The sequence below is a fragment of the Tachypleus tridentatus genome, chromosome 2, assembly GCF_004210375.1.
Source record: "Tachypleus tridentatus isolate NWPU-2018 chromosome 2, ASM421037v1, whole genome shotgun sequence".
Lineage (NCBI taxonomy): Eukaryota > Metazoa > Arthropoda > Merostomata > Xiphosura > Limulidae > Tachypleus > Tachypleus tridentatus.
This window is the reverse complement of record NC_134826.1, coordinates 110,525,245-110,550,034: the sequence shown is the minus strand read 5'-3', so window position 1 is coordinate 110,550,034 and position 24,790 is coordinate 110,525,245. Positions and strand designations below refer to the sequence as shown.

At 33.3% G+C, this 24,790-nt stretch overlaps 1 protein-coding gene across 3 annotated transcripts in view; it reads right to left on the bottom strand.

Moving 5' to 3' along the window:
• Positions 1-2,978: 2,978 nt before the first annotated feature.
• The window catches only part of LOC143244830 (glutathione peroxidase-like), a 32,441-nt gene continuing 10,629 nt past the window's right edge, over positions 2,979-24,790 (bottom strand). For all 3 annotated transcript variants that reach the window (XM_076490218.1, XM_076490220.1, XM_076490219.1), the window contains exons 3-7: positions 16,313-16,410; positions 16,055-16,202; positions 13,992-14,137; positions 10,037-10,121; positions 2,979-3,454 (exon numbers count right to left, since the gene is read on the bottom strand). In XM_076490218.1, the coding sequence (XP_076346333.1) occupies positions 3,422-3,454; positions 10,037-10,121; positions 13,992-14,137; positions 16,055-16,202; positions 16,313-16,410 (510 nt within the window). In that variant the 3' untranslated portion in view covers positions 2,979-3,421. The remainder of the gene's footprint in view (positions 3,455-10,036; positions 10,122-13,991; positions 14,138-16,054; positions 16,203-16,312; positions 16,411-24,790) is intronic.

Here is a 24,790-nt window from a genome sequence, read left to right as displayed (position 1 = left end):
GACTGCATGCAATATTACTACATTATTACTGTATTAATGAGTAAGAGTGTCTTTAGAAAGTGTCTGGGAAGCATTTAGTACCGTATATAATCTCATACATAGAAGTTTTAAAACTGCATCCAATATTCGCGGGTTTTTTTTCGAGGGAATACTGTAATGCTTTTTATAGTTCAGCAGCAATTTGGACAAATGACAAAAATGTGGTTCTACGTTGCTAGAAGAAAAGGTACTTGCTTTACCATCTTATATTTCATTCAAATGATGATGTTGAAGTATATGATAAAAAATGTTTTTTGTGGAACAAAGTGAAATAGGTTTAGTTAAATCATTATGTATTTTACTATGCAAAGTTTTATTTCCCCCAACATTACTGCTGTTACTTGTTACTTTAAGCCACATCAGCTTAAGAGCTGCTTGAATGAACACATACAATCACTGAAACTTAACATAAAGAAGTAAAAATGAAGGGGTTTAAAACTTAAACATCAAATGAAACTTTCTGATTAATAATTTGAAAGAAAGTTGGCTTGCTTATGACTGCGTATCATTATTTTTCTTTTTTAACTATTATGATGAAATCTTTGAAATCTCACAACTGCTAATTTGTGTATAATGTAAAAATAAGATATTTTATCAGCTGAAACTACATAATATACAGAAAATAATTATGAAGTTTTAATATCTTTCATCCAATAGTTTTTTTTGTTTTTTTTTTTGCAATTCAATTTAACAAATCATACATGTCAAATAGATGCTCAAAGGTCACAAAGACTGAAATAAATGTTGGAACAAGTCAAAAACAAAATAAATAGAAAACTAGTTTTTATGGAAAGCTCCAATGAAGAAAAATTGCCCAAAAGTTCACTGGGATGAGTGATCAAAGTTCTTAAGATTACCACAACAATCAAGTTCAGAAGCCTCCTTGAACACAAGGAGGGCAAATGATGATGAAATATGAATAAATGACAGACAATAGGAAAAAGAAGCAACTCTGATGAAGATGTACTAAAGCACAAACAAATCAATGTTACATGGAAAAAATACACTATCCACAAATAAGAGAAGCAGTCACCTGTAATAAAACAAGTGGAAAGCAACACAGGAATAATGAAAACTCAATATGTGCAAATTATGTTAACAGAACTTCATAAAAGCTTCCCCCCAAAAAAGGAAATGAACAAATCATACCATACAGATTAAAATGGTGAATAACTATAGAATAAATGTTTTAGCTTGACTAGGGAGGAATTTCAATGAGGTAAAGATTTTTTGTGTCATAAAAAGATGCAAAATAAATAAAAATCTGAAGGTTAAAGGCAAACTAATATGACTCAAGTAGCCAATAATTCAAAATAGCATAAAGAACAAAAATGATTTAGTGATATGAAGAACTACTGTAAAAATTCAATACTGTAAGGCAAAAGGAAGGATAAATAAACATTTATAATCATGACTATGGCAAAGTAAAACAGATACATTTTACTCCTATTATAAAGTTTAAATGGTGGAGAGCAAATAAAAAAGAATACAAAGTTGTTCCAAGCCAATGATAAAGCAACAGTCCCAAGAATAAGAAAATCTAAAACCTGACTGACTAGAGATCAGTAGAATTATAATAAAAAACAGACAACAAAAATTAAGATCACAGAGGCATTTATATGCAAAAACGGCTCGTTTGGGTTGAGAAAATATTTTACATAGAAGAGCAAACAACGTTTCGACCTTCTTCGGTCATCGTCAGATTCACAAAGAAAGAGGTAACTGACCGGAAGCTGACCACATGTTTGAAAGGGGTTGTGTAACTGTGTGTCGAAATGTAGATAACTGCCACGACTTCTATATTGGAGAAACAAGTACAAAAATGGAAACCAGATTCAAAGAACATAAAAAGTCGCCTTCACACGTTTTCGAACACTGCAAGTCAAATAAACACAACATAACCATAGAAAACACTCAAATACTAAATAAAGAAACAAACATAAACAAACGCAAAATTAAAAAAGCCTTACTTATACAACAACTTAAACCCAAAATAAACCAATATAAAGAAACGCCTTTATACCTATATTAATATAATAAAATAAATAAAATTATACATTCAAACATCTAATACCTCCCTCTACATTTCGACACACAGTTACACAACCCCTTTCAAACATGTGGTCAGCTTCCGGTCAATTAACTCTTTCTTTGTGAACCTGACGATGACCGAAGAAGATCGAAACGTTGTTCGCTCTTCTATGTAAAATATTTTCTCAACCCAAACGAGCCGTTTTTGCATATAAATTTCTCAACAAGTGGGTTTCTCGACATCACAGAGGCATTTAGCCTGCAATCAATTAAAAAGATCTAACTCATTGCAGTGCTGGTAACTAAAATTTACTATTATGAATTATGTGATTAAAGGAGAGTCAAAGGAACACTATGAAATGCAGCTGGAAAACAAAACTGCACAATTTGAATTTGGAATAATTATGCTAGAATATATGTAAAAGAAATAACTGATCTGAAGTAAAAACTCTTGATACTTTAAAAATACACAACAGGAATATAAGGAACAATCTGGCAAAATTGAAAATATAAGACAGAAGTTGAAAGCATTATCAAAGTAAGAGCAATGATTTAAACATTAACAATGGATATCCTTATACATATAAAACAATGCCTATTTAGACACATCATGAAGTGAAATTGACAATACTCTGAAACTTAAATTAAAAATATATCGCAGTATAAAATGGTAAGTGACTGTCTGAATCATGACATTTACGTAAAATGTAAACTATTTATATGCTAAACACTAATTTTACAAAATTGTTTGTTCAGACTTTTTTGTTGCACACAGAATACTAAACATTTAATAACTTAGAATTTTCCCATTAAATTATAAGGAACACTTTGAAATTTCTTCTTGTAATATTTTTAATTTCCTTCTTGCACTTCATATTATGTGATTGAGAAAAACAAGAAAACTTTGCTGGCTTAGAACAAAAACTTTATTGAATTCAATCTTAACCTCTATATAAACTAAATAATTGTGATGTTTCTGTGCAAATATAAAAATTTAGTTCAATGAAATTACTGGATAACTAATAGTGTAAATTATAAAAACTGGCCAAGAACTTGTACATCATAGAATGAGCTGTTTTAGATTTTTATCAATATATTTGAGCTACCTAAGTGACCCGTAACATTGAAACTACACATCTGTATATAAGGAAAAGCTACATTGTGAGATAATAGTTTCTACAAAAAAAACTCTTTACTGTAAACAACAATGGTCTTGTCACAACATCAGAAGAGCTGGCTTTCCAATCTTACCCACCCACTTATAGTGATTTCTGGGTAGACTTTCATAAAAGCTCTTCACCTGCAAGATTTCAAGAACCTAAAACTGTTACAGTATTTGGTATTGCTTTAATTAAAAGTACTTCTGAAGATCATTTTCAATACCCTGTAAAGAAAAATAACAGGACTGAAGTTATATTTCGGCATTTCTCATTCAAAACAACAGAAATTAACACAAGTATTCAAGAACACTAATTTTTGCCACACAAAATACACTATGTAGACACATTCATATTAATTGACATGAATATAAAGTTCATTTCAGACTTATCTTGTTCAACAAATTCATAATAGTTTTATGAAATTCTTTACTTCATGAAAGTAATTATACATAAAGACAAAGAAAACATAATGGGGTTTAAAAGTTGTATATAATACATGATGAATGTTAACTACATTGTTTATAAATGACTTCTTGATAAGAGTTTATAAGGTTTATTACAACCTGAAAATGAAAGTAATTGCCACTTAAGTATGTTTCCAAAAACTTGAAAAAGGAACAGGGAAGTTCACTATTTTTGAATTTCACTCAAAGCTACATGAAGGTTATCTGCACTAGCCATCCCAAACTTAGAGGGAACGCAGCTAGTCATCACCACCTACTGTCAACTCTTGGGTTACTCTTTTACCAATGAATAGTGGGATGGAACTTACAGCTGAAAGGGCAAGCATGTTTGGTGTTATAGAGATTCAAATTTATGACCTTCATATTATGAGTCGAGTTCCCTAACCACCTAGCCATGCTAGGCTATGGAACAGCAAAGTAATCAAAGCATAATTTTAAACTAATCTTTTCATATATTTGTCCATAAAATTATTAAATATTGTTTTTGCTACAATACTAAAAACAATAACTCACTAACAAAAAACAATTTAGTCATAAATTATCTTTGAACACCACTTTGTGAAATAAGCCAGTTAAATCATATATGCAACAAACATGCCATACAAAAATCTATAGTGCATTATGTACAAAATCAATAGTATTATTTAAACAGAAATGAAAAAACGATAAAAACTAGCAGCAATTACAATTATAGTCATTGTACTATATATACAATACATCTAAATGTTATATTTGTCATCTGGAAACATCACATTCAATTTTAATACGGCTTCTTTCCTGGTAGACCTTAAGATATACTATCACTGAATGTACTAACCACTGGAACCACTTGCAAAATGGAATCTTAAAAAACATGCACTTTCAACAACTACTAGAAAATTTACAATTGAAAGGAAGGAAAAAGGTGTTTCAATTTTTAAATTTCATTATGAAGTTTAAATTAAATATTTACTGAAATTCAGTTGATACAAAGTTTTTGTTCACATTTTGGAACTACTTAAATTACATCTATGACTAAAATTTCAGATTTTACAAAAAACTTATTAAAAAAGAAATTTGAGCCTAAATGGACTGAAAAAGTATACAAGTTGACTTATGATTATTAGTTCTCCATGAATGTGTTGTTTTATTATGAAACTATGTAATAGGCTATCTGCACTCTGTCCAGTATTTAGAACTGACACCCCAAAATTCTGTTGCAAGCCCATTGCCGACTCCTTAAAGTACTCCATGATTAATGACTTCAGAACAAAAAAACTAGACAGTATTATTAGCTTTTTAATAATAGCAATGTGAAGTGATAAATAATTCTGCAAAAGAAAAATATGAAAACAGACTGTTCTGATACACATTTCTGCTATAGACCAAATTTGTAAGTTACTCTTAGTAACAAAAACTTAGTCACACTTGAGTTTTGCAGATATACCGGTGTAAAGATTAGTTCTTTCAATACAAGCATTATCATTTGCTGATTTTGTATCCATGAAGGTATCTTACAATAACTTTTAATGTGGTATGTGTAGGTTCATAAAGTTTGGCAAGCTTTTACAAAACATTAAGTGATTTGGACATTAAAAAACATTTTTTATTATTTTTATTAAAGATTTGTTTATGAATATATGAAATCAGTGTTGAATAGTCCAAGTGCAAGGCAATTTTCATGTTATTATAAATACTTTTATTCATTTTAAGCTTTAAGTTTCATTTTCATAACCTCTGAAATCTCCGAAATAAAACTTTTTTCCAGCAAAATTTTATATTTTTTCTTACTTTCTCTTCCGTAACTGAACATGGTTGGTTTTACCAACCTTGTAACCTCTACTAAAATACTAAATAAATTACTTTTCTTTCTAGAATAACTGCAGATTGGGAAGGATAATTACAATTGTTTATCCTAACTATTTTAAGTCTGATAACCACTTGCATCTGTTTCTACTTAATTTACTAAGTTATTACCCTTTGAATGATGTCTAACTAATAGTATCACAATACAAACTGAAAATAACTCAGCAAACATGCAGATCAAGTTAATGTATTATACTATGAACAATAAGAGATACTAAAAGCATTTCTTTTAGGGAAATATTTCATTATCCTATCTCATCCAGCCTAGCAAGTTTAATTTCTACATTTTAATCACCTTTACAAGAATAAATAAAAAACTATACATAAAAACCAAGAAACTTAGTACTTATGTTTGACCATTTCTTTTCACTTTTTGGCTGTTGTCTTATTAATAAAACCAAAGCCTACTTTTTTGTACTGATGGTACTAATGCATTAAGTAATTTACTTATTTCAAGTATGCAATTAAAAACACAAAACAGTAACATGCACAAGGCAAGTATTGCCCCATAACTATTAGAATTTAACTAGCTTTCTAACTAAAGCATACATCCTTTGAATTCCCTTAGTTACTTGATCCACGTTCTGTGATAGCAACTTTCAACCTGTAAGCAAAATAACTAAAAATCTAATGGTAACAGGGTAGCATTACAAGTCATTTGGTAAATTAAAACTCTCTTTCTATTAGTTATAAATGTAATAGCAAATGTCAGAAAGAATTACTGATAATTTCTGAAAGAAAAGATGCAACAGGAAGGCATAGCAAGTGGGCCCAACTTTCTGGTTTATCTCTCTATAAACAAGAGATTGAAAGCTGAAGAAATTAGACTAAGCCTTGGTATATATACAATGAGTAACTTATCAGGATATCAGAGACAAAAGATGACAAAAATAGAGGATGAATAAGTAACTACCTTTTTTACTGATTGAAATATTCTGCCAATAAAATAAAAATTGAAAATTTTACAATACACAAAATTCAGCCAGATCATATTTATGCACTTACAAAAAATGAAAGAAAAAGGTTAAAAAAAACCTTGAAAATAAAACAAACAATATTTTTGCAGATTATCCATCCTGAATCCTAAAAAAAATACTTCTATGAAAATTTAACTACAGTTTGCTCTTTTAGAAAATATTATAAGCTTGTGTGTTTTAATAGTAATGGATCTGTAGGATTTTAACTATGATACTTAAAAAAATCCCAAAAGTTTCTAGTGTTATGTTTCAGCTATATTGGCATATTAGATTGTATAGATAGATAAAAACTTACACATTCAGATGCTGGAATCTAGTGACCCATGTTTTATACATAAACTTTTAAAACATTCCACAGAGAAAACTGTGCTTTTGTCATGAAGGCTCAACAGAGCTGAAAACTTAACTATTTAACTTCATTTATTAGCTCCGTATGTTTCAGAATGTAAATAAAACGTAACTCACAATTTAATACCTTAAAGTTAAAAGTTTGCTGAAGTTCATTTATATCCTATTAACTATTTTACAACTGTCCCAATCATGTGACCTCCAATGTTACAAATAGTTTTCGTAACTGTTAACATGTTGTGTATCTTCAATTAAATATAAATTTTTAGTAAACATTACAAATCTTTGCACACAAAAAAATCAAACTTAAATGAAGTATTTTTAATAAAAATTTATCTGTAAATATACAAAGAGTATTGACTGCTCCATGTGCAAAGTGATTTTCATGTTAAGATTTAAAATAATTCATCTAAATATTTTCAAATTTCATTTCCATATTCTACAAAATCTCCTAAATAATTTTTTTTGTTTTTTTTTCAGGAAAACTTTACATATCTGTTATCTTCTCTACCCTAACTCTGTAAAAAGTTGGTCAATTTGACTGTTATAGTAATGACCACAAATCTTTAAAAGTTAAAAAATGTGAAATAAAGCAAGTGATACCATTTTAAAGTACTTCTCTTGAACGTTTCTACTTCTAATATTTTCATATCTACTTCCTACGTTAATGAAACAGGCAGTTGCACTGCCTGTGTAGGGGTGCTTTGGACTGTTAATAAATATATTTTACACATCTCATTAAGTCATCAGAACTTTACAATACTATACAGTATTTCCTTTTATAACAATATTTACTTAATATCAATTTCTGGAAATGCATGTATCACAGTGAAAAGTCTGAATTTCTTGTTCTTTCTTCCACTTCTATTTTATTACATGGTAACTAAAATGAAAGCAATGGTATCAGTTAACTTTATGGAGATGACATAACTTCAGATCCACTTTTATAAATGTTAATAATCAGCAGTAATTTTAAAAATCCATAATTTTTCTGTAAATGATGTTATAATTATACATCCTTGAAGTTAGCTTTCTTAGAGAAATTTGGTATTCAAGAAAAATAAGCACACAGTAAAAGAGGATTTACTAGTTTGTTTACAGTACCAATGGTTGCAACAAGAATTGTCTTGAATAATAAAAATGGAAGAAAATATTTATGATAAGACTTTGTACAAAAGTCCAGGCTGATCCAACAAACTTGACATGTATTTGAATACTAGTTATCCTCATGGGGTGTCAGTTTAGTGGTATAGGTAAACAGTGTGTAAGTGCTTAAGAAAAACTATATTTTACTACTACATACTCATAAGGGCTTACCTTTTAATGATTTTTCTTAAAATATAGAATAGTCAAAAGGTACAAAACAAGTGATGATTTCTAGTACTTACAATATAAGGAAATTGGTGTGTACTCATGTATTATACTTAAGCCTCATTTATTCTCTCAAGTGGAGAGGGAAACAAATTAACCAAAAATTATTAAATTACTTTACTTTTATATGCAAAAATGAGCCGTTTTTGCATATAAATTTCTCAACAAGTGGGTTTCTCGACATTACTGAAAAGTACTTTACTGGTAAATAAAACTATTGTAATATCTATGGCTTTCTATCTAAGCTATATGTAGGTTAAAAATTACATTTCTGTTCAAAGCAACAACTGACAACATGTTTCACTATTTCCAGTAAAGTTTCCCCTTCAAACCAATTAAAAACAACTGTTAGAATTATGTTGTTTGGAACTTGTTCTTTTTAATGGTTACCGACATATACATAAAAAAAGTGCAAATAGAAAGAGGATAACAAAAAATGGAATAATGAGTGGGGCAACCTTCATAGTGTTTCAAAATATATTGATATCTCAGCAAATAAAATAAGAATCTCCCTTCTTTTTGAAGTTCTATTTTGGGAATGTCTGAAGTTCAGGTTTTCTTTACCTAAAATATATTTTCCAACAGATACCTCGACTCACAGAAAATTTATCTTCCTTGAGTGTCTACCTTAGATATTTTCATATCACCAACTTTCAAGCAAAGAAATTAATTTGCACAGGATATAGGGAGGAAAGGTGGGATTGGTGTGGAGAAATATCAGAAATACACTTCTAGGTAAAGAAAATGTGAATTTCTAAGCATGACAATATACACTTCTGCATAAAGAAAGCTAGAATCCCAAGTTAACCCTTTTGTAACCTCTCATGGATTAAATGTCATCTCGTTTTTTCAGTTACATTCAAAGTTTTATTGGAATACTACTTTATAAATTTATGTCAACAATTTTGGAATCTAACTGTATATTATAAATCAAACTAATATTATATATGATTTAGTTCTAAATTTCGAAGCAAACATTAAAAGAACATATCCAAATATGGATTTTAGTGAATTATAGTATATTGAATGAAGCACTCTGAAATTATTTAAAATTAGATGTTTTTAATGTCAAAATTCTATGTCTATAGGTTCCTAATTTTAAATTAGGAACTCAAATTACTAATATTAACAAGCTAGAATATAAAATAAGAACCTCGTATCTTTTTATTTTGCTGAAATATGGCTAAATCAAAAGCAGTGGGCCCATACCTTTTACCATTTTTGCAAACTGTCCTTTATATACACTTACTACAGTATACAAAAGGTAAATAAATTAATAGCTTAGAATGTCCCCAGTGGTTTCTTCAGCCATTTTAATCTTTGAGAAGGCTACCATGTTCTTTCAGTCATAGTGCCTGTAACATGACAGGCTAAAGATAGCTGAGCAAGAGAAGTATGGGAAAAAAAGGAGAAACATATGGGAAATGGGAACTGCAACAAGAAACCAGAGAGGAATATTGGGATAATTGGAAATCCAAGAAAGTTAAGGAAGGTTTATGATTAGCAGCTTTGACTTATGATTCACTTGAATCCTGAATACTCCAAAATCTGAAGAGTGAATGGAAAGTGGTGAGGCAGAGATGATATAAAAAAATTGTGGGAAGCACAAACTTTGATTAGAAATGTGCCAGGTATTCAGAAAGACATGACAGAAATTGAGAAAAATTAGTTTTTCATCTCACAGTTAGGAATCTCCTTCACAACTCAATAAAGTTTGTAGTTATGTTTGTATACAAGAAAAAACTCACTTGCATTAATGTTAATATCTAACCAATAAATCATAAGAATAAAAATTACTTACATATGGTTCAACATTTGGGCCATATCGTTTCACAGGTTGTCCTTCTTTGTCTACTAAAAACTTAGTGAAATTCCATTTGATGAAACTAAAGAAAAGCAAAAACTCACCTTCAATTAATTTTCAAATGGCCTACTCTTCCTTTAGTAATAAAGATTATAAAGAAGCAATAAACTAATTTAAATAAATTTTCCATTATTTCTGGTTTAAAATTTAAGTATTATATGATGTTCAGAACATTTATAATACTGTTTAAAACACATTACAATTCCTGTTCCTTTTACACAATACATTCATTGCAATAGAATTAAAAACTTAGGCTTTGCCATTTTAATGGATTAGAAACTTTTTAACATTAACTGCTACCTATTAATGCCCCATCAAGAAATCAAATTTGCTTGTACTTTCCACTTAAGCTACTGATACATCTAATTTCATTTACTTTTAAGACATTCAAAATTTAACAGTTTTGAGCATATATCACTTCTGATTTCCAATGAAAATTTTCTAAACAAATAGAAATTCTAAAATTATATATATCTGCATTTCTAAACTTAGCTACTGATTTGTCAAAATTTATCATTTTCTACTTAATATTTTTAAACATCCAGGGCTCATTGCTTATGTAAGTTATAATTTTCCTACACTGAAAATTTATTTCCAATAGATACTTGTGTTTTTTCTCGTAAATAGCTATTCTCATTCAGTGCTTCCCTTTAAATGCAAATCTTTCTTTAAGCATGCTACAAGCCTTTTATGGCACAAAGCAGCTAGGCTATAAGCACCAAACATACACTAAACAGTTAAAATTAAGGTAAATTTAGTAAAATTCATAAAAGGATATTACAGTAAAACAAAACAATTTAAAAAACATAAATGGCATAAAACCAAAGTTTACATGTAGTCTACAATGTTAAGAGAAAAACTACAATAATACAAGTTGTAAAGGACTTTCTGTAGCATAACTATAATTATCATAACTTGCCAAGAAGACTAACAGTTAAGTACAAAAACACTGTCAGTCACCTGAAGATAGCCTTTCCAGTCCTGGTTCAGAGTTATCTGATGTTATGGCCATTTTCAAAAAAAGTAAAGGAATAAAAATTTTAAAAGACTTGTAACAAAATTTTAATAACAACTCGTCACGATAGCTATCAGGTAGTTCCAACAGCAACATTAGTCACCTGATGTTGGCCTTTCCAGTCTTATTTTCAAGTTATTTAAACATTACGGCTATATTCTAACTTCGACTCGTTCTAGATGGATTTTGATTCTTAAAATGGAATCACATTAATTAAGGTCTAATGTATAAATTAAAAAGTTAAATGGCACTAAAAAGATTAATGGCCTTTAAAAACTAAAATCATTAAAGGTAGACAATGTCACTATCACCAATAACACTGTCTAACATTATGGACAAATATTGGGACAGAAGATGTTTAAAATAATGCTGTCGTTGAGAGTCATAATGACATAATGACATAATGGCAAGAAAGTAAAATGTGGCTTATAATGATCTGAGTGTTACAGAAATTACACACTGGTACATCTAGTTCCAAATAAAAGAAAACAATGAGCTAAAAAACTGTGACCAATGCAGAGTCTAGTTAGAACAACTTCCTCTTTCTAATCCTTACGGAAGAAAAACGGCCAAAGTCTATATAAGGTTTTATTGGGAAAAGCTTGCTTTCCCGTTGCTCACTCCAAGTCAAATGCCACTTGGCATGGAGCCAAACCTTGAATACAAGACAATAATCCATGTATGGAACAGGCACAGCAGTGATAGTGCCAGAGCAGATAGATTTAGCTGCTGTGTCTGCAAGCTCGTTCCCACGAATGTCAATGTGGCCCGATATCAAGCAAAACTGGATAGCAGAAGATGTTAAATAGAAATGGGTCAATAGAGAACTACGCAAGTCAGTATAAATAGTGCAATTTGAGTACTGCTTAACTTTTGTGTTCACTGCTGAACTGTATGCCATTTCTCTTTCCCTGGATCACATAGAAGCTGTAGAGGGGATTCTGCACACAACCACTGAACTACAACAAACCATGACAGAGCCCACACACTCAAATGATTTCAAACTATCTGTATAAATAGGAATGAAAGGATGGTTTGAAAGATGTTCAGCAAATAGCAGACAGTATTTCCAATCAGAAGTGTCTGCTTTTCTCAGATTACCTAAAGATAGGTCACATATGGGGACTGTAAGAAGCCATGGTGGGATGGGCTGACCACTGGATACAGCAATGTTATCCAAGGACAGACCCAATTCATCCAATCGCACCTGGATACAAAGGCCAAAAGGAGCAATGGCAGATCATCTGTTCTGAAAAAGTACGGCCCACAGAGAAAGGAAAACACAACCCCAGGTGAGATGCTTTGGTAAGGAATGAATTTTCGAAGCATATAGTAAAAACATTTGCAAACACAGCAGAGATGCAAAGAAGATTCATGAGACTATGTATAAGCTCTGAACTGGGGAAGTGCAGAAAGCCCCAGTGCAGAGCCAAAGTCCTTGATAATGAATGGAGTCCAGCATCTTTAAGGCTGAGGGTCTGGCAGAGCCATAGACAAGTGATCCATAGTCAAATTTCAATTGAGTAAGAGCATGATATATCTTTATCATACAACATTGATTTAATTAAATAATGCACCAAAGAACACAGAATAATAACCTGCAAAATAAAGATAATTTCCTCTACCAAAATTTTTCTAACTTTCTAGCTATATGACAACAGCCATTACAAATTTATCCGAGATAATAATTATCTTCCTATGGGAAAGAAGCTTGTACTAAAACAGAAATGAACAATTCTCTGTTCAGAACACAACATATTTTAATGTCATTTGATAAATAAAAACCTTGGCTTTCTAATGTTTATATATAATGTACAAGTAAACACAAGAGAGAACTATTAATAAATCCTGAAAGGATGTAAAAGGTAGGTGTGGCAAGGGGGTGACTGACTTTCTATTTGATGACACCATAACCAAACAAAATTGAAAGCTATAGAAATTATGGTTTGTTTGAGCAATGACAATTTTATAGCACGTAATTTATGTTGAAATTCTTACTTATTGGGGAGGAGGAATAAAATAGAGAATGAGATGCCTACAGAGAACTTGTCATCTTTCTCCATTAGGGGATATTCAGAATTTTTATAAATGTTGCTTTATAAAATTAAGGACTTAAATGTATATGCTAATAATCCATACTTTAATACTATACTAACTGGTATAACATAAAAAGTAGTTTAATAAAATGTTGAATGTAAGCCACTAAAGTCTCGTGCCATGTGCAGTAAATGATGCCTGAACAGAGTGTTAATATAAAGAGTATTACCTATAAAGAAAGATGAAATATAAATAGTCAATAAGAAATTGTTTAGTATATATGTAATGTGTGCTGAAGATAATTAACTTAAATATTAATAAACTCATGAAAAAGAAATATGGGTAAACCAAAAATAAGACTTATCAAGCTGAAACAAAAAAAGTATAATCTAATTCTCTCTTGACCCAGAAGTAGAACTACACGTAAACAGGATGTAAACAGTTGTAAAGCCTAAGTGAATAATAGATGAACATTACTTAGTACTAAAAGAACAACTTAATCAAAGAATAAGTATGTACAATATTGAAAAATGTTTGTTTGGATTCTGGCTTATGGGTTTCACACAAACCATGTTAATAGGAAGACAAATGAGAAATAATAACAAAAATGAAATGGACATTCTATAAAATTAAGGAAGCATGTATTAACAATATGTTAAAGTGAGAAGAAGTTGATTGAACAGTACACATCTCAGTTTTTGTGTAGAAATACAATGATAGAAAACAATAAATAAAATAGACTTCAAAGTATAATCAAGAGCACTAAACTACATTTATACCAAAACTCATTTTGACAAATTTTTATTGGAAATTAAGAACTTATGTAACAAGTATTTGTACCTGCCCAAAATACCTCCTTGTTTGTCCTTCAAGTACTTCCACAGTGGATGAGCATCTTCTCCATTAACATTAATTTTACTAAACATATCAAACTGAACATTGAATTTTTTGACAAATTCTTTAATATCAGCATCACTACTTGGTTCCTGAAAGAAGAATTTATTGTTTTAGATGCAAAAAATAATTTTCTTATGCATATGTACTATGACAGACTCCCTCTACTCCTAGAAAATACTTATATTATGCCTTACACTGTGTTTCTGATATAACTTATTTCCTAGAAGGTATAATCAAGAGTGGAAAGTACTAGTACAAATACTGCAGTCTTCAAGTATGCACAAAAGTCTGCATAAAATGGAAATAAAGACTTTCTTTATAGAAAAAAAAATCTTAAAGCATACAGTGGTACATTATTTTAGTATGAAATTTTATACACTTTTGGAAACAAGACTTCAGAAAGATCAGTTCAACGAGCAACAAATTACAATAGAAATTCTTACTTAAACTCCTTTATTGTGAAGTATAACTTCCTTCATGGAAAACAAAATGTTCAATATCAAATGGTCAAGTAAAAACATATTTGCTTACAATGTCATATATTTCAACCCAACACTTGAACTTCTCCATTGTCAAGTTCACTCCTGTTACCGAGTTCATAACGTACACATAACCTTAATTACTGGAAGCATAATAAATACACATATATTGCAAATCAAGCAAACAGGTTCAATTTACTATTAATTCTCTATTTTTAATTGATTATATTTACTTCAATTTTAGGTCATTTTCTTAAAACAAAATCTGAGACAAGCATGGCCCATAGTTTAGTTTGCTATATTGTAGATCTAAGAAACATGTTACCTCAAAAAAAAATATATGTACATCACATTATCCAGCTTGGGACAACTGGCAAGTTATACAAATGATAATGAAATCCAACTTTTCATCCTGACAAGAGTAGTCCAAGTGTTCAGTGAAACTGAGTAATCGGTAATATTTGTTAATTGATTAATCAATGGGCTCCTTAATTAACTACATTTGCTTAACTGATTTGTACACCATGTTTTCTTTCTACAGCCTATCTTGTTTTTAAACCACTGTATCATTCTAACAGGTTTTGACTTTTTCTATTTTATTAACACATCCAAATATGGATTTCAGTTAGTCTTATAGTATATTGAATGCAGCACTGTTTAAAATTAGAATTTTGACATCACAAAAATCTATGTCTAAAGTTTCCTACAAATCAAGAACTCCAATTACCAATATTGAAAAGCTAGAATATATAATAAGAAAATACTTGTTTACCTACATTCACTTCTCTTAAGTACAGGATTATAACCAATCAAAAGTGTTCATTTTTAACTAAGTAATCCTCTTAGTCTTCCTGAAGTACTTATGCAGATAAAGCTGTCACAGCAAAGTTGCATAATGAGAATTAATTATGTGGGTATTCAAAACACTAAACAGGTCTCATGAAAAATATAAGGATAAATAAGGTAGTAAACATGTACCTCCCAATTTGGTGGCATAAACATTACTTCAGGATTTCATACTTTCAACTATACAATATACAGAACATCAAAAATACAAATATTTTCACATAAAAAGATAACTGATTAGTTGCTAATGGCAAAGAGACTGCAAATGTTCTCAGTTTTAAATATTCTAAGATTAACATAATAAAAAAGACTGCAAATTATTGGCAAAGAAAACTATAGCTCTTGATATGTACAGAAATGCTTTGCTGTGTAACAATGTATGTCAAATTATAACCTTCCTTCAAAATAAACAGCATCTGTTATCTTTAATCTCAGTACAAAGTTTTATCCTTATCACTAAAATGTTTTAGTAAAACACACAATACCCACACACACACACACACCAAAACAAAACAAATCAGAATATTTTCTCTCAATGGAGGGAGAAATCAAATAAATGAATTATTTCTTTTGGAAGCAATTTATTTTTTTGAAAACAAGTTTTCCAATTTATAACTTCTGATTATCTTAACCTTATTTAAAGACAAACCTATACATTTATATTTTATAATGTTATCATACTTGACCACCAAACTGGTTGCAAGGAAACCCAAGAATCCGCAGACCTTTAGACTCCGAGTACTTTTCATGAAGGGTCTGCAGCTGATTGTAGTTTTTATTGGTTGCTCCTCACTTGGATGCAACATTTACAATCAGAACGACATGACCTCTGTAAAATAATAAAAATTTTCATAAAATGACTACTGGAAAATAAAAATCTAATGCAATTTATAAACTCGAGTTTTAAGTTTCAACTAACTTGAAGTTCCCTAGCCTCACCTGTATTTCTCTAATGACACTTCATTTCCATCAATGTCTTTAGCTGTAAAATCATAGATAGAGGTTGCATTTTTCCAAGACTTATCATCTGATGTTGCCTGAAAGGAAAGGAAAAAAACACAAAAAACAGTTGTCATTATTCAATTCTAAAGTTAAAGACTGAACCAAAATCTAACAGAGAAACTAAAGATATTTTGCTGAAGCATATTATGTAAAAAAAAAAAAAGGCATTTCTTTTGTGAATATAGATAACTGTACTTGTTTTACTAATTATCACTATTTATGACAAAGTGGTAAAGTTCTGTTTGATGTATAAAGTAGATTTCTAAATAGCTACAAATGGTGAATTCAAATTATAAGTTTCATAGTTTCACAAAATTCTCTAGGCTGCTCCTAAAACCAAAAGCAACATTAGGAAATTTCCAATCATATAACATTGTTTCAAGATGTGATTAGGCACTTTTAGGATCACTATTTGAATGTTCATCAAACCATACTACGTATAACTGCATATATTAAAATTGTCATTCTCTATCGAAATCTCCTTTCCATCATGCTGTAATTTAACATTGCCATTTAACTGCAGTATGAAACACCTAATCAGTTAAAGTTCTGTCATTTATAATATTACCATTGCCTTAATAATTGCTAAATTTCCCAGCCAAATTATATTAAACCACCAAAAATTTCAAATCATAATTTCACTCCTTTTTAACTAACTAAGCCTACCAAGTAAAATACAGGGTGTTGGAAAGTCACTGTGCACTTATATATTTATTAACAGACATGTTTCAATACAGAATACAGGAGGTAAATGTGAATGACAATTATAAACAATGTTGAAAGTGATCCCCACTGGCATCAATACAAGCCTGGATCCTTCTTATTTTGTTTCTAAACACTGCTATCAGTTGCTGGTTTGAAATAGGCTGAAAAAATGCTGTTATTGCTGCTTTCAAAACTGCACAGTAACTTTCCAAACACCCTGTACTTTGCAATAAACATTAACATGGTATGGTACAAGTAGGACTACATTCATTACATATTACTGTTAAAATTATTTGTGTTACAAATGCATTCTACATCACATAATACCTGTAGTCAACAACTACCATAAGTCACATCCAACTAAAACATATCTGCAATTAATCACCACCACAAGGCAAAGAACATGCTTGTAGTTAAAAACCACAAGTTGCACCCACAGAAAACACATCTGCAGTTAACCCACAAGCCACACCAAAGAAAACATTTGAAGTTAACAGTTAGCACAAGACATGACCAAATAAAATGCATTTAAAAGATAACTACAATAAACAACACCTAAAACAACAAGCAATGTTCAAAGAAAACAGAACTGCATTTAACAGCTACCATAAACCATGCACCCCAACCCATCATAAAAAGAAAATAAGTCACATTCATAAAAACTATTTGTAATCAGCAACTATAACAGGCCACATCCAACAAAAACACACCTGCAGTTAACATCTATCACAAGCCAAATCAAAATAAAATGCACCTGTAGCTAACAACTATAACAAGAGGTTTTACTATTTTCCAAACACTTATAGTTTATTAATCATTGGCTCATGAATCAACTAAATCCAACTTGCTGACTATTCTCATACAAAACCAAGACAGAAAAAATATCAAAAATGTTAATAATCTGATGTACTTATTTTGATGATTTGATTACTTTCATATAATGTAACTAAGTAACTGAATTGAAAAACCTTTAATAAATCAAACAATGAGAAATCACAAATGGTAAAATTTTGATCAATTGATTATTTTTGTGATAATAATCATAACTTAAATTAATTGATTACATTACATGATACAATTTGATATATTCAATTCAAATTAATCATTCAGCTCTAACCACAAGCAACACCCAAAGAAAAAACCTTTGCAGTTGACAACTACTAAAGCTACATTAAAAAACTATTCATCAAAATCTCAGGTGTGAAATGAAGCTACTTAAAAAGAAATGGTTTAACAGTAATAACTACATATTGTTAAGTTTAATTTAAGCAACTTCACTAAACACAACTCAGGCTAATTTGTTACCATGTATATGAAATTTAAAACTATGAAAATGTTGATTGATTGATTTAGTGTTTTATGGCACAAAACAGCTAGGCTATCTGCACCAAATGCCCAGTAAAAAGGTAAAAATAAATTAAATGCAGTAAAATACATAAAAGAAAATGATGGTGAAACAAAACAGCATTCAAAAACAGAAAAAGCATAAAACCAATGTTGACATCTAGTCAACAATGTTAAGAGAGAAAGCAGAGTAAGGGAAGTTGTAAAGGACATTCTCTAGCAAAATGGTAATGATCATAACCTGCCAGGAAGACTAACAGGTAAGTAGAAGAACCACCATCAGTCGGCCTTTCCAGTCCTGGTTCCGAGTTATGTTGTCATAACAGCCATTATCAAAAGGTAAAATAAGAAAAGTGTTAAAAGACATATAGCAAAATCGTAATAAAAATTAGCCAAATGTCCCGTAAAAAGGTAAAAGTAAAGTGAATGTAGTAAAATTCATAAAAGGAAACAAAGGTATAAACAAAACAGCAATTAAAAGATAAAATGGCATGAAACCAATGTTGACATCCAGTCTACAAAGTTGTAAAGGACTTCCTGTAGCAGAATGGTAATGATCATAACCTGCCAGGAAGACTAACAGGTAAGTACAAGAACCACCATCAGTCACATGAAGTTGGCCTTTCCAGTCCTGGTTCTGGGTTGTGTGTCATTATAGCCAGTACCAAAAGGTAAAGTAATAAAAGTGTTAAAAGACATGCAGCAAAACTGTAATAACAACTTGCCAGGACAACTAATGGGTAGTTGAAACGGATAGTTCAAACAGCAGCATTAGTCACCTGAAGTTAGCCTTTCCAGTCCTGGTGTCGAGTTATTTAATGTTCTGGCCATTTTCCAATGTCAAAGTGAACTAGAGAGATTGAGACTGTGATAAGGGAACCACAATTAAAAAGGTATAATGAATAAATATCAAACACTTAATTGAGGTTAAAAAGATTAATGGCCATTAAAAAACTAAAAACTTTATCAAGGTTGACAGTGTCACCATCACCAATAAGACTGTCCAATGTTACAGACAAATCCTGGGACAGAACATATTTAAAATAGTGCCGTCGTTGAGAGTCGTAACGATGGCAAGAAAGTAAAATGTGGCTAACAGTGATTTGAGTGTTACACAAACTACACACTGATACATCAGTTCCAGGTATAAGAAAACGAGTTAAAAAACTGTGACCAATGCGTAGTCTAGTTAGAACAACTTCCTCCTTTTGAACCTTACAGAAGCTAGATGGCTGAAGCCCAATTTTGGGTTTTATTTGAAAAAGCTTTTTGCCAGCTGGCATGTGGCTGAGCTTTGAATACAGGACCATAGTCCATGTACGGAATAAACACAGTGGTGATAGTGCCAGAGCAGATAGATTTAGTTGTCGTGTCTGCAAGCACATTCCCGCGAATATCAATGTGGCATGGTATCCAGAAAAACAGGATAGAAATAGATGTTAATGAGAAATGGGCCAGTCGGTTTTGAATATCAGAGAGAACAGGGTGTGAGCCAACGTGAAGTGATTTCAAGGCCAGCAGAGAACTAAGGGAGTCAGTATAAATAGTGCAGTCGGAATACTCCTCAGCTTCAGTATGATCTAGGGTAAGAGATATGGCGTACAGTTCAGCAGGGAACACAGAAGCTGTAGAGGGGATTCTGTGCGCAACCACCAAACCACAACAAACCATGGCAGAACCCACAGAATTACCTGATTTGGAACCATCCGTATAAGTTGGAATGGAATGATTGTTCGAAAGATGTTCAGTAAATAAAAGACGGTACTTCCAATCAGGAGTATCTCCCTTTTTCAGATGACTTAAAGAAATGTCACATTTGGGGGCTGTAATAACCCATGGGGGGGGGGGGATGGGCTGACCATTGGATACTGCAATGTTATCCAAGGACAGGACCAATTCATCCAATTGCGCCTGGATACGAAGGCCAAAAGGAGCAAAAGCAGATCATCTGTTTTGAAAAAGTAAGGCCCACTGAGGAAGGAAAACACATCCCAAAGTGAGATGCTTTGGTAAGGAGCGAAGTTTTGAAGAATACAGTAAAGACAAGATTCCACGTACAAGCTCTGAACTGGGGAGGTGCGGAAAGCCCCAGTGCAGAGTCAAAGTCCTTGATGATGAATGGGGTCCAGCATCTTTAAAGCTGAGGGTCTGGCAGAGCCATAGACCATTGATCCATAGTCAAGTTTTGAATGAATAAGAGCATGATATATTTTTAACATAGAACATTGATCCGCTCCCCAACTGGCAGTAGAGAGGACACGAAAAATGTTCAGTGCTCTTGTGCATTTGACCCATAGCTGCTTTAAGTGTGGTATAAAGGTCAGCTTATGGTCAAAGATAAACCTCAAGAACTTGGTCTCAAAGACCACTGGCAGCAAAACTTCACCGATACGGAGTTCAGGATCAGGGTGAATTTCTCGTTGGTGGCAAAAGTGCATGCAAACAGTTTTAGATAGAGAAAAATTAAAGCCATAGTCCACTTCAATACACGATTGAGGGCAGTTTGTAGTTGCCGCTCAATACACCTCATGTTCGACGACTGACACAAGATGTGAAAGTCGTCGACATAAAGCCCGTTTGCAACAGTGAGAGGGAGTTGTTCAGTGATGGCATTTATATTTATACTAAAAAGTGTGACACTCAAAACACAGCCCTGAGGGACCCCAAGTTCCTGTACAAAAGAACGAAAAAGTGTCGAACCCACACGAACTTAGAATCTCCTGTCCATTAAAAATTTTTAATAAACATGGGTAAATGGCCATGTAACCCATATATATGGAGGTCTCGCAAACTGCCATACCTCCATGTTGTGTCATAAGCCTTCTCAATGTCAAAGAATATTGAAACAAGATGTTGGCATTTGAGAAAGGCTTCTCTGATTGATGTTTCAAGTCGAATTAGGTGGTCCGTGGTGGAATGCTGTAGTTATAACCCACACTGGGTGGGTGAGAGGAGGTTGTTTGATTCAAAGAACCAAACAAGACAAGTATTAACCATCCTCTCTAAGGTCTTACAGAGGCAGCTCATCAAAGCAATTGGACAGTAGTTTGAAAGAATCTTGGGGTCTTTCCCAGGTTTAGAGAAAGGTAAGATAATAGCCTGGCACCAGGCATCAGGAAAAACATTCTCCTGCCAGATCCAGTTAAAAACAATTAGAAGAATATCAAAAGAAGCAGGAAAGAGATAGTGCAGCATGTCATAGCGTACATCATCAGGTCCAACAGATGCACTGCCAGACCGATGAAGGGCCATTTTCAGTTCCACCAGTGTAAAGGGACAATTATAGTCAAAGAGACAGTCAGTTCGGAAAAAAAGAGGTGAATGCTCTTCCCGAGTCTTGATGGCCAAGAAGGTGGAGGAACAAGCAGAAGTGCTAGATACCCAGCAAAAGCTTTCACCTAGAGTATTGGTGATGATCCGGATATCAGCTACCTCTTGGCCATCAGAGAGTAAGATGGAGACAGGGACAGAATTGTAGTGCCCACTGACCTTTGAATCCTGTCCCGTATGACCTTAGAACTAGTGGTAGAAGATATGCTAGTTGTGAACTTAATCCAAGATTCCTTCTGGCTTTGACATCTGACCCACCTTGCATGTGCACGGGCCCGTTGGAAAGCGATGCAGTTCGAAAGTGTGGGATATCTACAGAAAGTATCCCAGGCCCGTTTTTGAGCCTTCCGTGCCAAGTGGCAAGTAGGATTCCACCACGAATGAGGATATCGTGGAAAACGTGTCGAGGTTTTAGGAATACACTGAGCAGCTGCTTGTATAATACAGTCAGTTACCTCTGCCACACAGTTATCTATTGATGGCTGATTCACAATGGCAGGATCAAGTTCTGTGAGAGCAGTGAAAGTGGACCAGTCTGCCTGATCCAGCTTCCACTGGGGGCACGTGGGTAGGGTGGCATCAACCATGGCCAGTCTCTCTCAAAAGTATAGGAAAATGATCACTGTCTAGTGGATTATTGTCAACCCTCCATGAAAAATGGAAAAATAATGAAAGGGAGCAAACCGAGAGATCAATAGCAGTAAAAGACTGACTAGGTGCATGAAAATAAGTGGAAGAACCAGTATTGAAAAGAGAAAGGTTGTGATCAGAGAGCATACACTCCACAGAGCAACCCCTCCCATCAATAACAGCACTTCCCCAAAGGGGATGATGTGCATTAACGTCCCCCAGGATTATAAATGGAGACAGCAACTGTTCAACAAGAGCATCAAGGTCTGATTGATCATATGTCTCTCCAAGAGAAAGGTAGAGAGAACAAACAGTGATGGTATGACCCAAGGAAACACGAATGGCTATGGCCTCCAAGGGTGTGTTGAGTGAAAAAGACACATGCTGATCAACCAATAGTGCCACCCCTCCATGTACTTGTCCATCACACAGCCTGTCATTCCTGTACAGAGAAAACTGTCAAATGGTGACTGTCTCAGCAGGTTTTAGAAATGTTTCTTGTAAGGAAAGACATACAGGATGGTAGGAAGCAATCAGTGTTTTGATATCATCCAGATTAGAACATAAACCTCGACAGTTCCATTGTATCAAGGTGGCCATTTTTTATGACAGGTAGGTGAAGTGGCTGGAGAACCCTTCTGTTTACGACCACGTCTTTTTTTCTTACCGTCCTTAATCAGAGGAGGTCTGTCGACCTCCATGGATCCTGCCCTGGGTCATTTGGGAAGGTCTTTGTTATTGGAAGGGGATTCCAGTGACTAAAGATGCAAACGAATGATTGTTTTGCATCGTAGGGTGGGAGAAAAAGATGTATCAGAAGAAATGCCTGTATCTGAAACCAAAGGATGTGGATCTTGAGATTTGTTGAAATGTATGGGAGGAATAGAAATGGGTGTAGAAGTCGATTCACCAACCTTTTTAACCATGGAGGCCAAAAGGCTTTTCATTTGTTTTGAAAATGATTCTCTGTGCCTACAGAGAGATTTCTCTGCACTCCCTCTGCAGTTGTGGAACGAAGTGCAGCAGCACATGTCCGAGATGAAGTGGCGGACAGTAATTTCCGAGCCTCAGGATAACTAATGTTATGAATCTTTTCAAATGCTACACCTCTTTTCCCTCCACCCATTTTGGGCAAGAACGAAAGTAGGAAGGGTGGAAACCATTGCAGTTGACACAATGTTGGTCCATGTGACACTCATAGACATCGTGGTCCTTGCCACCACAACGAGCAAATGTCAGGGAAACACGACAGAACGTCTTTGAGTGGCTGAACCTCTGACATTGGAAACATAGAGGGTTTGGAATGTACAGCCGTACCCTGCAAATTAGATAACCTGCCTTGATGGTGGCAGGTGCACGTGGTGATGTAAATGTCAAAAAGAGGATATTTGTTGGCAGTGTAACTCCGTCTTTAAGAGTGGAGATGCGCCTCACTGCAGAAACTCCTTCTTGAGTGGAGAGACCAGCGAGAATCTCCGACTCGGGGACATTCTTCAAATCCCTCTCAACAATAACTCCTCGTGATGAATTCAAGGTAGCATGAGGGGTAACCTCAATAGGTACATCCCCAATTGTCATTGAATTCAAGAGGAGTTCACTGTGTTGGGATGTGGATATTTCAGCCAATGTCTCCAGATTGAAGCTTCTTTACGATTTTGGAAAGCCAGCAAGTCCCTCTGGTCCCTTCTGAATAAAAAAAGGGGGACATTTGCCCTTAAGGTTTTTCTGAAAGAGAATGTAATATAAGAATATGGGGTACAGGTGTTACAGATGTTGAAGATTGCTGTTCAGTCTTCAAGACGTGGTCGTTTACCTATTGACCGTTTTTTCACTATTTAAATTTTTGTTGGAGGATCCATAGGAAAAAAGGAAAATTTCGGTACCCACTGACCCCAACCACCATGGAGCCCTACGAGGGGACGCACTACAATGTCATGCAAGGACATTGCAGCAACGCCAGGGTTTTGTGAGCACTATACCCAAACACCAGCATCAGACACAATGTCCACAACACCCATTGAGAACTTCCAACACTGGTACATGGTTGACTCTAGCCCAAGTGGACCAGCCGATTAACCCAAGGGGGGCCACTCAAAGGCTACCCGTCTACAGGAATTTAGGGCCAAAGTGATATGTTAGGGTAAGGATCTCTTCCCCTTCATGGGTCACCATGCGCGGCAAACACGTGGGTGGATGTTTAGATCCCAGAGGAGGTAAACTGAAAGAACAGAACCTTCCCTGGGAGGTCCCCCTCACCATGTACAGGAATCCACACCAAGGGGTATGAAAATGTTAAAATAAAAGTCAAATTGGTTGCAACTGTTATCATAAAGTGAAAGTAAAATTGAAGAAAATGCTACACTATTGAATGATCAAATTGGGGATATGTTGTATACAGGAATAGTT